The sequence below is a fragment of the Hippopotamus amphibius genome, chromosome 4 (genome assembly GCF_030028045.1).
Source record: "Hippopotamus amphibius kiboko isolate mHipAmp2 chromosome 4, mHipAmp2.hap2, whole genome shotgun sequence".
NCBI classification, from domain to species: Eukaryota; Metazoa; Chordata; class Mammalia; order Artiodactyla; family Hippopotamidae; genus Hippopotamus; species Hippopotamus amphibius.
In genome coordinates, this window is record NC_080189.1 from 38,933,374 (window position 1) to 38,947,128 (window position 13,755).

General features: G+C 35.1%; 1 protein-coding gene across 3 annotated transcripts in view; it reads left to right on the top strand.

Annotated features, from left to right (window-relative positions):
- The window catches only part of IMMP2L (inner mitochondrial membrane peptidase subunit 2), an 875,861-nt gene that overhangs the window by 76,059 nt on the left and 786,047 nt on the right, over positions 1-13,755 (top strand). For all 3 annotated transcript variants that reach the window (XM_057730837.1, XM_057730838.1, XM_057730839.1), the window contains exon 4: positions 1,919-2,022. In XM_057730837.1, coding sequence (XP_057586820.1) covers positions 1,919-2,022 — 104 coding nt within the window. The remainder of the gene's footprint in view (positions 1-1,918; positions 2,023-13,755) is intronic.

The following is a 13,755-nucleotide window of genomic DNA, read 5'->3' on the forward strand; positions in this document are numbered from 1 at the left end:
AGAGGAGGAACCTGGGGAAAGGTTTCAAAACTACCTCTAAGTTAAAATTGTGATTTAGTAATATCAATAACAGAAGTTATTGAGAGCTTAACTGTGGGTCAGGAACTATTCTAAGCTCTTTAAATGCATGATCTCACCAAGCAACTTAATATTGTAAAGCCCTTAGAACAGTGTCTTGCACACAGTAAGCACTTGGTAAGTATTGGCTATTATTATTATTTAATTAGAGAATAGTTACTAAATATCACCATTTTGCTAGTAAGGAAATTGAAGTATAATAAAGTTAAGTAACTTTCTGAAGATTTTATAGCTGGAAAGAAATAGAATCATTCACTTTGGAGTTGGAGGTGAGAGACTGACTACTATAGGTGCATGAAGTTATATGATGACTGGTGCTTGAAATGTGATGATGGTAGAGAGACAAGATGGCCATAAGTGAAAGACGTTATGAAAAAAAAATCCCTTTAGTTTGGTGACTGGTTGGGTATGAAGTAAAAAGATAACTAAGATTTTAAGTTGGTTGACTGGGAAAATGGTAAATACGATGTAAGAAAACAAGGAAGAAAACTTTTTTGTTAGGAAACGATGACAAATTCCATCTAATCGTGTTGAATTTTATGTCAGATAGTCAAATGTTGATTAGCAGGGAATTCAAAACTGAAGTTAGAGATGTGCAGGCATTATCACATAAAGGAGTTTCAGAAGCTGTAGGAGTGTTTGAGACCCCCAAGGATAACCAATACTTTTTGGCCACAAAAAATCTGGGTTGTCGAAAATAAGGTCATGATATTAGTTCCCACACAAAATTGCCACAGCTTTGCCCACATCTGCTCTGTAGAAAATCTACAAGTAATTCCGGGAATCTTTAAAAAAGAGCCTGTCACTACTGCTCCAGGGACAGGCTGCTGTCTGGCATGCACTGTTTTCCTCGCTCCCGTCCTTGTTGCTGTGGCTCTGTCTCCGCTTGCTGCCACCATCTGTGAAGGTGAAGCGCCTCAGGTGTGGCTTGCTACCTTTCCCACCACCACAGAAATTGCTGTTTCCCCTCATGATGTTCTCAGAGACCCCGGAGAGTCAATAGTGAAAAAGCTCTCCTAGTTTTTCTTCTTCTTTCATCCACCACCAGGTTTCAGACTTGATATCCATTGGCTTTTTCTGCATCCCTTTCCAGGTGACAGGTGTATGTCTCTATGATTCCTCAATCAATTTTTTATGCCTAGATGATTTCTGACCTTCAGATGAATTCTTACACAAAATGTTTCTCAATTTCTGCCCCTTCAGATGAATTCTTACACAAAATGTTTCTCAATTGATCAATCCTTAGATGCATCTAGACTTGTCTGAATCCTAAGGGGAAGGCTACTTATTAGGCTTAAACTGGAGTCAGGACCCTTGTTGCATGTTCTCTGGAGAAAAGAGAGGTCAGAGTGGGAAATTTGCACATTTTCCAAGATTATCCTATTGTTTGTTTCTTCTGGTCCCTTTACTTCTTCATATGGGTGTTTTCCTGTTTGATTTGAGATGATTTCTTTTTCACAGATGGAACAATAATTTGTTCTTACTGTGGAATTAGATCTTATCTGAATATTCTGTTGGGAGGTTTGATTCACTTTTTCCTTTTAATTCTTCTTATGGCGCTCCATGCCTCTTTATTGGAGTTTAGTACAGATTTGAATATCTAGCACATTTTCCTTTCAAATAAGTATTGGTAACATATATATATTTTTTCTGGTTCCCTGTGAAGAATCCCGATGAGCCTTTTTGAAAACTCATGATTTGCAGTTATTTTAGAACAGCAATTTATTGAAAGCTACTATATTAGAAGTGTTTTATTGCACTGCACTACAGCTATGAAGTGCAAGGAACCATGAAGATTGAAAACTACAAATGATAGATGTGTATCCTTCTTATTTTTCAGCCTTCTTTGAATCCTGGGGGGAGCCAATCATCTGATGTGGTGCTTTTGAATCACTGGAAAGTGAGGAATTTTGAAGTACAACGTGGTGACATTGTATCATTAGTGTGAGTAAATCAGAATATAAGATTGTATATAAGGTTATTTATAATTATCTGATTTAACTAATAATTCACTGTTTATACCATATTGTCAATTATTAAATTAATAGGTTCATTTAACATATAATGCGTTTTTAAAAATCAATTTTGAAATGTAACAATGCTATAAAATGCCATAAAAAGAATTTTTTAATACTTAAAATGTATCAGTTTATTGACATACTTGGATTTGGTAAAATGTGTTTAATGAAATGTTGATTAGAAATTCTTATATTGATGATCTAGAGTACATATACTTGGTATTTAGGCTATTTTGAAATTTTGCATCTTGGAAACAACTCTTTTGTTACTCTCATGGTTTATTAGCTTATGTAGCTACAAAATCATTCTAGACTAATGATAATTATGACATGAAATTGGGTGACATTTATATACATCAGTGATTTTAACTGAAAGAAGGAAGTTTGGAAGACTAACAGACTGGAGGCTTTTGTTTGGGACCAAAAGGTGGCACTGTTTCTCTGTTAAAGTATTATGACTTTGTCAGGAACAAAAATTTCATTCCAATCCTAGCGTAGAAAAGGAATGTTAAAATGTACATAAATGACACAGTGATAGTCCTAGTACATGCTTGAATGGTTTAGACTTGAGATTTGTTGGTTTATTTTAAAAGTAAATTTACACCGAGAAGACTGCAACAGAACTTGCCTAATTTCTGCTGATTTAAGCTATTTATAAAAATGTTTTAATATGATTCCCTGTCGTGCCAGGTAGTGCATTGGGGTGGCAATCAATGCAGCAGTTACTCTCGTTGGTTTTAGTGATAGTAAAACCCTGCTTTTGGTTAAGACGTCCAACTTATATTTCTGATTCTTGAATTGGAATGATTGTTATTTGTTGGGTGATAATTTATAATTATTTGGTAAAAGCAAAGCATTATCTACTTGTTCATACTTACCTTTGGTTAGTGCTCTGTGGAAATAGATATTTCCTAAATGTGTCTCAGTCAAGCCTATTCTATCAAGATTTATTTGAGCACGTTAACTAAATCTGGTTAGGAACTAACGAAATAAATAAATTTGAGTGGAGTTTTGTATGGCAGCCATCCAAGGATGGGAATTAAATGCTTCTCATGTTCTTGAGTGCTTTCTTTAATATTAACCTGCTCTTTGGAGTATACTTTTATTTTGTCATTCAAGGAACTGTTTCTGTAACCTCCTTAACAACCTTTCCATGCTGGGTTAGCCTGTCGTGTGCTCATTATTCTTTTGCCTTTGGTTTGACAAGGTTACATCCTCACTTAGTCGGTGATGGAGAGGATACCCACCCAAGTGAAAGAGGTCACACTATAAGCAGACAGTTGTGCAGCATTTTTTTTTTCCATGAGAAACGTGCTGACTATCTCTAACCAAGTGAATTTGAATAGGTAATTGGGAGAAAAAAAAGGCTCGTTAAAATTCAGGATTGCGTGGCTCCATAACAGTACCCTAGCATATCATAGACTATGTAAAAAAGAGAACGCTATTCTTTTATGTAAATATTAAGGTGATTGATATTTATTATATAAATTACTTTCAAAAACCGTGTATTCAAATTGAGGTTGATATACTAAATTATAGCTACTTTGGTTGAGCTGTATTTTTAATGAGTTAATTACGTGCTATATCTCTGTCATATACAAATACCACAAATTTTCTTTCATAATGCTTGTTGCTAGCAGGAGCTATTTACATATAAGAATGGTTAGTGATTGGTATCATATTATTTAACAACAAATAATCATTAAGCAGTAATTGTTGCTTTGTTTTGATGAACAAAAGTCATATTAAAATCTTCTTTAGCATGATATAATATAGTAAAAGACACTGTTTAAAGTATCCTTTTAGTTTTATGAGCAAAAATGCTTTCTAGACATGTCCTTACATTAGAATATCCTATCTATGTAAGATATGTGTGACTGATACAGAAATGCATGACTAAATTTTGAATTTATGGCTAAATATACAATATGTAAGATAGAAATTGATATTAATAACACATTTTATTGATACATAAGTAATCTTTGGAAACAAGGCAGTATGATAGTTTATATTTTAAATTATCCTTGGACAGCATTTCATGTATTCAGAGTATGTGGAAATGCAGCATTTCTACTGTATTATATATGCATTTCTGGAAAACGTAGTTCGCAAATTCATCCTTAAGTTACTAGGGCTTTTGCATGTTTGTAACCGGAGCACTAATGAAAATAATAATTCCAATAGCACCGTTTGAAAGACGTATGAACTTCCGAATAAATACACGCTGCAGTAAATGTCGGATTTTACTTAAAGCAAAAAAGGTGAAGGTAGCTTGATGGAAGGCGATATGAGCAAGGGTTGAGGCTAACTATGTTTACAAGGGCCAGGGGCATTATTATCAGAAGTTGCAAGCAGAGAAGAGATCGCAAGCTTTGTACACAATGTACTGATCCCAGAGATGTATGCTTAGCTCATTGTTTGCTGTTACTTTGTTTTATTTATTTATTTATTTATTTATAACTTTATTTTTTTTTAAACAAATATTTGGGTTAACCTTGCAATAAACACTTCTAGGAGAAAGGTTGAATGTATAATACGGATTCCTTCTTAGCTTACTGCCTTTAGTGTACTTAGCTTTCAGTTGGTATCATTGAGGCAAAACATTAATGATCTGGGAAGAAAATCAGATGTGAACCAGTGCAGCTTCTGCTTTATACTGAAATTCTTTCTCCATTCTTTCTCATCAGTTGCCTATGGGCTATTTCATGTTACAGGAACACAGGATGAGGCAGAGCAGAGTGTCCTTCCTGTTGCAAGAAATTTTGTTCAGAGCTTATTGACCAAGGCTGTTTCCTAGAGCAAGGAGGGGTGTGTATTGGAATACACTTCTTTGCATCTCTTCCTTATCTTTTCCTGTCACTTTCTTTCTGTAAAAGCTTGGTATTGTTTAAGCAATATTCAATAATGTTAAATCAAAAAGTGTATTTATTTAATAACATTACTGGTCACACAAAACATTATTTGCGGTCATACAGTCCTCAGTGTTACTGAGTGTATGTAGGTGACATCATACTCTCTTAGTGGATTTGCAAACTAATAGTGGTGCTTAAGGTGGATTTTCTCTACCTTGGAATTGACTTTTCATTAACCTGTGCAATGGCCTTACTGCCATAGACTTAACATAAGTAGCACTATTTTATAACGAAACATCAACTAACAGATCCATTGGGACAGAGGTTCCTTCATAATAAAGTTTCAAATAATCATATTTCAAAGTGTTTCAATTTTTCATTTTGAAATAATATTAGACTTAAAGGAAGATTGTAAAAATAGTATAGAGTTCCCATATATCCCCTAATTTTTTTTTTCAGTTTTATTAACGTAAAATTGACAAAATTGTAAGATATTTAAAGTGTACACTGGGATGAATTGATGTACGTATACATTGTAAAAGGATTCCCCCCATCAAGTTAATTAACACATCCATCACCTATTTACCTTGTGTGTGTGTGTGTGTGTGTGTGTGTGTGTGTGTGTGTGTGTGTATGTGTGTGTGAGACAGAGGACATTTAAGTTCTACTCTCTTAGCCAATTTCAGTTATATAATACAATGTTATTAACTATCATCACCATGTTATACATTAGTTCCTCAGACCTTATTTATCGTATACCTCTCAAATAGTATACCTCTCAAATATTAACATTATACACAATCATAGTACAATTATGGAGACCAGGAAATTGACATTGATACAATACTGTTAACTAATCTACAGACCTTATTTGACTTTCATTAGTTTTCTCGCTAATGTCCTCTTTCAAGAACAAAATCCTACCCAGGATCCTATATTTCATTTTTATTTTTCACGTCTCTCTAGTCTCTTCTAATCTGTGACAGTTCCTCGGTCATTCTGTCTTTTTTTACCTGGATACTTTTGAAGGGTCCTGGCCAGTTATTTTACAGAATGATCCTTTTCCATGTTTGAGGTCAGTCTGTCTGCACACAGGGAAGCATTGCTGTTGATGGCAGTCGTTGGTGAAGCTGCAGCAGTGGTAACAGCTGGGGAGATGGATGAGACAGGGTCAGAGGAGAAGGAAGTTTTCAGGCACAGGTCTTTTCAGTTTGTTGGGACACTTACTTGGGTCATGACTAAGAGGTTCCATGACTTCTAGAAGTCCACACAGTCAAGTTTATAGATGCTAGGAAGCAAGGAGGGAGAGCTGTGCAGGTGGGCGAGAAGGCTATAGTTTGTAGTAGGGGTAGAAGGGAAGGAACCAAGGCTAAGTACCAGCATTCAGTGCTAGAGTAGAAGGTTAGGGTGAGGGAATTCTCATTTAATGAGTACCCTTGTATGTCAGACATTGCATTAAGTGCTTTGTGTATGCCATTTTAATTTTCATAACACTATCTGGAGATAGTTATTATTTTATTTTTGTGGGTAGTAAACATTTATTTTATTTATTTTTTAATTTATTTTTTATTGAGATAACATTGGTTTATAACATAATATGTTTCATATGTGCAACATTATATTTCTACTTCTGTATGCACTAAATCTTGTGGACATAGTTATTTTTAATGTGATGAAACTGAGCTTTAGCAAGTAAATGGCAAGTAATTGGCCGAGTCAGAATTTGAATCAGGTCCATTTGACTCTAAACTGTATTGCCTGATATAGTAGGCATATGGCTATTGAGCACTTGAAATGTGGCTGCTGCCACTTGTTAAAATGATAATATTTTGGATACATGCAGGCAAATAAAATATATTAATTGTAATTAATTTCACCTGTTTCTTTTTCCTTTTTTTAAATGTGGCTAGTAGAGAATTTGAAATTACCTATGTGACATACATTATATTTCAATTGGACAAATGCTGTGTCTAAACCTTTTTCCATTGTACACTGCTGATTTCCTGGAGTGTGCCTAAGGTGAACCAAGATGAGAGCCTAAAGTCTGAGGTGGAAAAATACTAATGTAGTTGCTATGAAGCAAAGCAGACTCCCACAGATAGCACAGCAGACTGTGTTGGTGAGAGGGTTGGGGTGATCAGGTCTGAAGGCAAAGGGAAAAAGACATGCAAATCTACAAAGAGAAAAAAAAGTAACCACAATATATTTTTTTTTTTCTTGTAGCACTGGAGTCCCTTTATTTTTTAAAAATCATGTATTTCTTTTTTATTGAAGTATAGTTGATTTACAATACTGTGTCAGTTTCAGGTGTATAGCACAGTGAGTCAGTTATATATATATAACTTGAAACGTTTTTCAGATTATCTTCCACTATAGGTTATTACAAGATACTGAATACAGTTTCCTGTGCTATGCTACAGTAAATCCTTTTTGCTTATCTATTTTATCTATAGCAGTTTGTATCTGTTAATCCCATACTCCTAATTTATTCCTTCTCACCGCCTTTTCCCCTTTGGTAAGTATAAGCTTGTTTTCTGTCGGTGAGTCTGTTTCTGTTTTGTATATAAATTCATTTATATCATTTTTTAAATTCCACATGTAAGTGATATCATATATTATTTGTCTTTCTCTGACTTACTTCACTTTGCATGATATTTTCTAGGTTCATCCATGTTGCTGCAAAGGGCAATATTTCATTATTTTTTATGGCTAAGTAATAATCCATTGTGTGTGTGTGTGTGTGTGTATCTATCTCACATCTTCTTATATATATCTCACCAATCATCTGATGGGCATTTGGATTGTTTCCATGTCCTGGCTATTGTAAACAGTGCTGCCATGAACACTGGGGTGCATGTATCTTTTTGATGTAGAGTTTTTGTCTTTTCCGGATATATGCCCAGGAGTAGGATTGCTGGATCATATGGTAGCTCTATTTTCAGTTTTTCAAGAAACCTCCATGTTGTTTTCCGTAGTGGGTGCACCGATTTACATTCCCACCAACACTGCAAGACGGTTCCATTTTCTCCACACCCTCTCCAGCATTTCCTATTTATAGACTTTTTGTTGATTGCCATTCTGATCATTTTGGTGATATCCCATTGTAGTTTTGATTTGCATTTCTCTAATAATTAGTCATGTTGAGCATCTTATCATGTGCCTCACAACAGTTTTTAATATTTATTGACGGTTTATCATTTTCCAGTCACTAGGCTGAGTTCTATATTAATTTTTATTTAATCTTCATTAAAATAACCCCCATTAAAGTAGGTACTGTTGTTATTCCTATTTTATAGATGAGAACACTGAGGTACAGAGAGGTTAAGTGACTTGCTTATGAACATACAGCTGGCTTGTAAATGGAAGAGTGAAGCGCTTCCCATCAAATACAGTGTTCTTAACTGTCAAACTATAAAGCCTCTGTATATTGTGGTGATGGTTTGGTGGAGGATACTTACTCATTCTTAGGAAAGAAATCATGCAGACCCTTGTATCTCTACATCTATCAGATTATCCCCATTTCTGTAATGAAATTTCTGATATAGTGGTTCCTGAAATGTAGTCTCTTCATTAATAGCAATAATACTTTATTATGAACATACAGCCTGCATACAATTTTGACAGCTTGTTTGCCATATGCTAAACTAATTGCCACTTTCTGACTGTGATGGCTACATCTGTGGCAGTAAATATGAGCAAAGAGTTATGAAGATTTGAGCCAGGGCAATAGATGAAATAGAATAGAGCCTTTGAAAAAAAAAGAAGAAAGGAAAGGTGGTAGTTCCTTTGTGTCTCAAGTACTTGTAAATCTTTAAAGGTCCCTTGACCCACCAAGGGAAATTAATTGCAGTCTGCTAAAACACGAAATTCACGTTTTGAAACAAATGCCCAGGGCAATGATAATACTGAATAATGACCTATAATTGTATTTAAAGCCAGTTAATCTGTTGAGCTGGGAGAATGTAATTGTGAATACTTATCTAGTCTATCTATATATACTTATTACTAATTTTTTTTGGTTTAGAGCCAAATTTTTTGTTGTTGTTTTGAGTTTGTAGTTAATATTGTACGTTTCAGGAACACAAATTTAGAAGAATATGACTTTCAAAGAACGGTTCTATAGGTAGGAAGAAGTGCCTAGGTTTTTGTTTTTTGTTTTTAATTAACTGATAGTAAAAATCCTGGAGAGTAAAATTCTGGGCTGTAATTGGTTTTGGTGAGAGATTTAGTTTTTGGTACTTTCAATGACTCATAATAGTTTTTATTCATCATTAAGTATATTTACAAATGATACTTTAAAAATGAGATAGTGTAAGTATTATTGGTATTATTTGATAGATTACACTGATTTTATAAATACTATTCAGAGGCATATAAAAAGTTGATGTCCTTAAGGTAGTCCTTAATAGCAATTTCCTTTCTTGAGTAGGATAAACTGCCTTCACAATTTTTATACATTTAATTATGCAATAAAACATTGTCTTAGTTCAGACACAAATTATAGCATAGAAATGTTTCAGTGATCATAAATTTCAAGTTTGAATTATTGAGATTTTATGGTAATGTAACTATAGGAGATATCCATAGCTTCTGCTCAGCCCATTTCATAAATCTTACATCCTCTGAGAGATGACTAGAAGTTGTCAAAGAACAAAGTTATACAGGCAGCATCCTGTGAAGTAGTGGGTACTTATGTAACTTCTTATTTTTATTGTGAAAAAAATCCAGTCTCTGTGAGCACTGTTACCCTATTTAAAAAAAAATAAAAGTGCAAGACAGCATTTACAAAGAAGGTGCTCCCAAATACACATTATATGTTATATGTAAGGAGTCAGCTTGAACTGTTATGGAGAAGCATTTCGAATATAAGTTGAAGTAATAATTCTAACAGAGAAATAACTGAAAAATTTAAGAAGTAAACAGTTTAACTTTCAAGCAGAAAATATAACACAGAAAAATAAACTATCCCGTAGGTATGTCAACCTATCTTTAATACTTTTGGAACCAATAAGATATGGATGCATACATAAAGCAAGGCCGCTAAGATCAATCAACATCTGATTTCCACTTTCAGGTATGGTAGATTAGTGTATTTCAAGCTAAGGCCCATACTGAAAAAATTGAGAAAGTGATATTGAGAAGAGTATCTACAGGCATTGTAGTACTACCAGGGGGCAAATATCCCAGAGTAAAGAGAAACACACTGAGGTGAGCCCTGTATTCACTGCCACTTTTCACCTTGGGCTATTTGTCACTTTGTAAACAGCACAGGCCACGAGGCTGAGAAGCCAAGCAGTTGCAGCTAAGACGGAAGATGCTAGGCATAATCTTTGGCAGTTTCACTTTGCTAAGAAGGCACAACCTAGAATTCAGGGAGGAAGATGCAGGACTCTGGTAAAGCACTCTAAACTTTTAATTGGGAACTCTGAAGGGCTACATCCTAGGAGTTAGGGAGAAGTAGAAATAAACTGTAAGTTACAAAAATTGAAATGCAGCCTCTGATAAATTCAATTCTGATTTTAGGTGATTTGCCTTTACTTTAACTGTCTGTCATTGCCAGCAGCAAGAGACATCATGCAGAGCCCCTATAGGTTTTATACACAGCACCTGGCATTCTATAAAAAATTACCATGCATATCACAAGCCAGGGCCAAGATTAAAAAATATAAAACAACAAACATTAGAAACATTCTCATAGTGTTCTAGCTTTTGGAATTATCAGACATGGGCTATAAAATAATTATAATCAATATATTAAAAATTGATGAAAGGATGGCTTTCAATAGAGAATCAGAATCTAGGAAAAGAATGGAAAGGAATTCTAGAAATGAAAACTAGCATAACTGAAGTGATGCGTCTAACAGCAAATTAGACACAGCTGTGGGGAGGATTGTGACCTGGGTGATAGGTCAGTTAGAAAATATCTAGGCCGTGAGTAGGGGAAGCAGTACCTGAATAAAGGCCAAGAATTTTCTAGAACTCCTGAAAGATATCAACCTATAGAATCAAGAAGTACTACAAACCCTAACAGGATAACTACAATGAAAAACCACAATTAGGGCACATGGTAGGTAGTCAAATCACTGAAAATTAAAGAAGAAAAGAAACCTCTTAAAAGAAAAAAAAGGTATATTACCTTGAAAGAAGCAGAAATATAGCCAACTTTTCAAGTGATGGGACACAGGAGAGAACTGAATGACCTCTTTAAAGTGCTAAAGGAAAAAAGAAAAATCCCCACCTAGAATTTTGTACCTATTCGAACTATTCTGCAAAAATGAAAGAGAAACATACTCTTTTTCAAACAAACCCTCACTACATGCTCCATTGTCTATTGGACTTTACTTACTTACAAAACAAATTCAAAGTATTAAGAATTTCTAGATAGCAACTGAGAAGCATTAATTAAGCCCCAAGTGTGGGGCTTTTCTGAGCCCAGGCCCATGGGTGATTGCACTGGTTATGTCCTTACAAAGCTGGCCCTGCGACTGGACCTAAGCAGGGCCAATCTGAGCCATTCCTGGAAATGGATGTATAAATGTTAGGGGTGAAAATTTACATTTTTGTTAGAGTTGTTAAGTTTGAACAACAGGCTCTGTTAAAAAACAAACAGTCACATTTCTTTAAGTTTACATCAATAAAACAGGTACTAAGTGTAGTAGGTAGAATTTTGGTCCTCAAGATTCCATGCCCTAATCTCCAGGACAGTGAATTTGATGAGGTATTGTGCCCATGAATATGTTACCTTGTACTGGCGAAGGGACTTTGTGGTTCTAATTAAGATTGACCTTCAGTTGACCTTAAAGTGAGGAGGATAGCCTGGGTTATCCAGGTGGGCCCAATGTAACTCAGGAATCCTCTAAAGCAGAGGCTGTCCTGGTTATCCAGGTGGGCCCAAAGTAGTCATGTGAGTCCTTAAAAGCAGAGGCAGAAGAAGAAGTGAGGAAGATGCAGTGGAACAAGTCAGGGAAATTCTGAGCATGGGAAGGATTTCTCGCGCTTTTGCTGGCTTAGAAGATTCAGGCTTTGAAGATTCGGAGGCTGTGAGCAGAGGAAAGCAGGCTGCCTCTAGAAACTAAGAATGACCTTTTGCCAAAGGCCAGCAAAGAAATGAGGACCTCAGTCCTACACAGAATTGAATTTTGCCAACAACCTAATGATACTGGAAATGGACTGTCCCCTAGTCTCTATATAATGGCCCAGACCAGCTGGCAGCTTGATTTTGGCCTTCTGAGACTCTAGGCAGAGTACCTAGCCGAACCTGCCAGACTTCAGTCCTGGAGAACGGTGAGATTACAAATGGCTGCTATTTTAATTTTAAATCCCTTCTTTTGTTTTAATTTGTTCGAGTGGCAATAGAAAATAGTGTTAAGCAATGAAAAGATGCAAACGGTTCTAATACTACCCTTAGAATGTGTAAGGAGATGAACTTTTACAGAAGATTCTTATTAAGCATTTGAATAACACTGTTTTGTTAAGTACTTGCTTAACTAATTAAAAATTATTTTCTTTTACATAAAACAAATCTGTAAGCCTCTACTTGCCAGTTCCTTGGTGCAAGAATATGAGACCAGGCTTCAGGAAATCTTGCTACTTTCAGCTGCTATCACTTACTACCTGGCTGAGTGACCTGGGAGTGGTTTTCTTAGCTACTCTTAGGGTCAGGTTTTAGCACCCGCAAAGTAAGAGGTATAAATGAGTTGATTTCTAAGGTCTCTTCCATTTTAAAAATTGCGTGAAAGTAGTTTTAGAATCCAGATTGAATTGTTAGAGAGCTAGACATAAGAATCAATCCTTCAGAATATTGGAAAAATATGTTGCATACTTTTGAAGCTGGAGTCAAAATTGATTTGACATTTTTTAAAGAAGAGAAGCCATGTTGGTACATTAAACAGAAATTTTAGAACAGTTAAGGAGACTTTGAACACCAGGGCTTTTTTGGTCAAAGGGATCAGATGAATAATGCTTATTAAGATTGTCTTTGGTTGAAATTATTTGAAAATCAAAAAATAAAAAGTTGGCAGGCAGGTATTTTACAGGAGGATGAGTGCAAAATCCTTTCCTTTTTGTTTAAAATTATTCAAATTATTCAAAATAAGCTATAGAAATCTTATTTCTTTATCTCTTGTCATTTATGTCAATTCTGAGAGTTGAGTTTTTGGCTCTAATGGTTAATCTTGTTCTGGTTATCTCCATCTCTTTTGTCAACTTCAGATCCATTTCCCACCAGTCAACACTGTGCATTTGTTCTTAGAAAAAAAAAAAAATCCTAGATCCCGTATTCTATTTCATAGCTTAAGTCCCGGAAATGTGGAAGAAATCTCAAAAGGAAACTTAAATATCACCTTATTTAATCTAAGGTCGTAGCTACCTTCCCACTTCTTTTTTTTTACCAAAAAAAAAAAAAAAAAAAGGGCACTGTTTTTGGTGAGAGGAGGTGGCAGTTGCTGGGAAATGTGTCTGTGGCTGATAAGAAAGGGAAAGGGCTTAAAGAGACATCAAACTTTATCAGTGTTTTGGAGTTCAGGAAAACATTTCTTTCCAAGAGGAATAGGAATATATTTTTTTTCTTTCTCTCTCTCTCTTTTTTTTTTTTTGGTAATTGTTTATTTCCATTAATGAGAAGCCTCAATGACCCATTATAATGAAAGGTTACTCCTTGTATAATTTAGTCACAGGTTTACTCACAGAGGTCACATTAATATTTACTGAAGGCACAACAAGTATAGGTTTCACTTTATTAAAAATTGTATAGCTCTTGAAATCGCTGACAGAGAGGCTGACTCAGTTTGATTTGGCTGTGGATATGA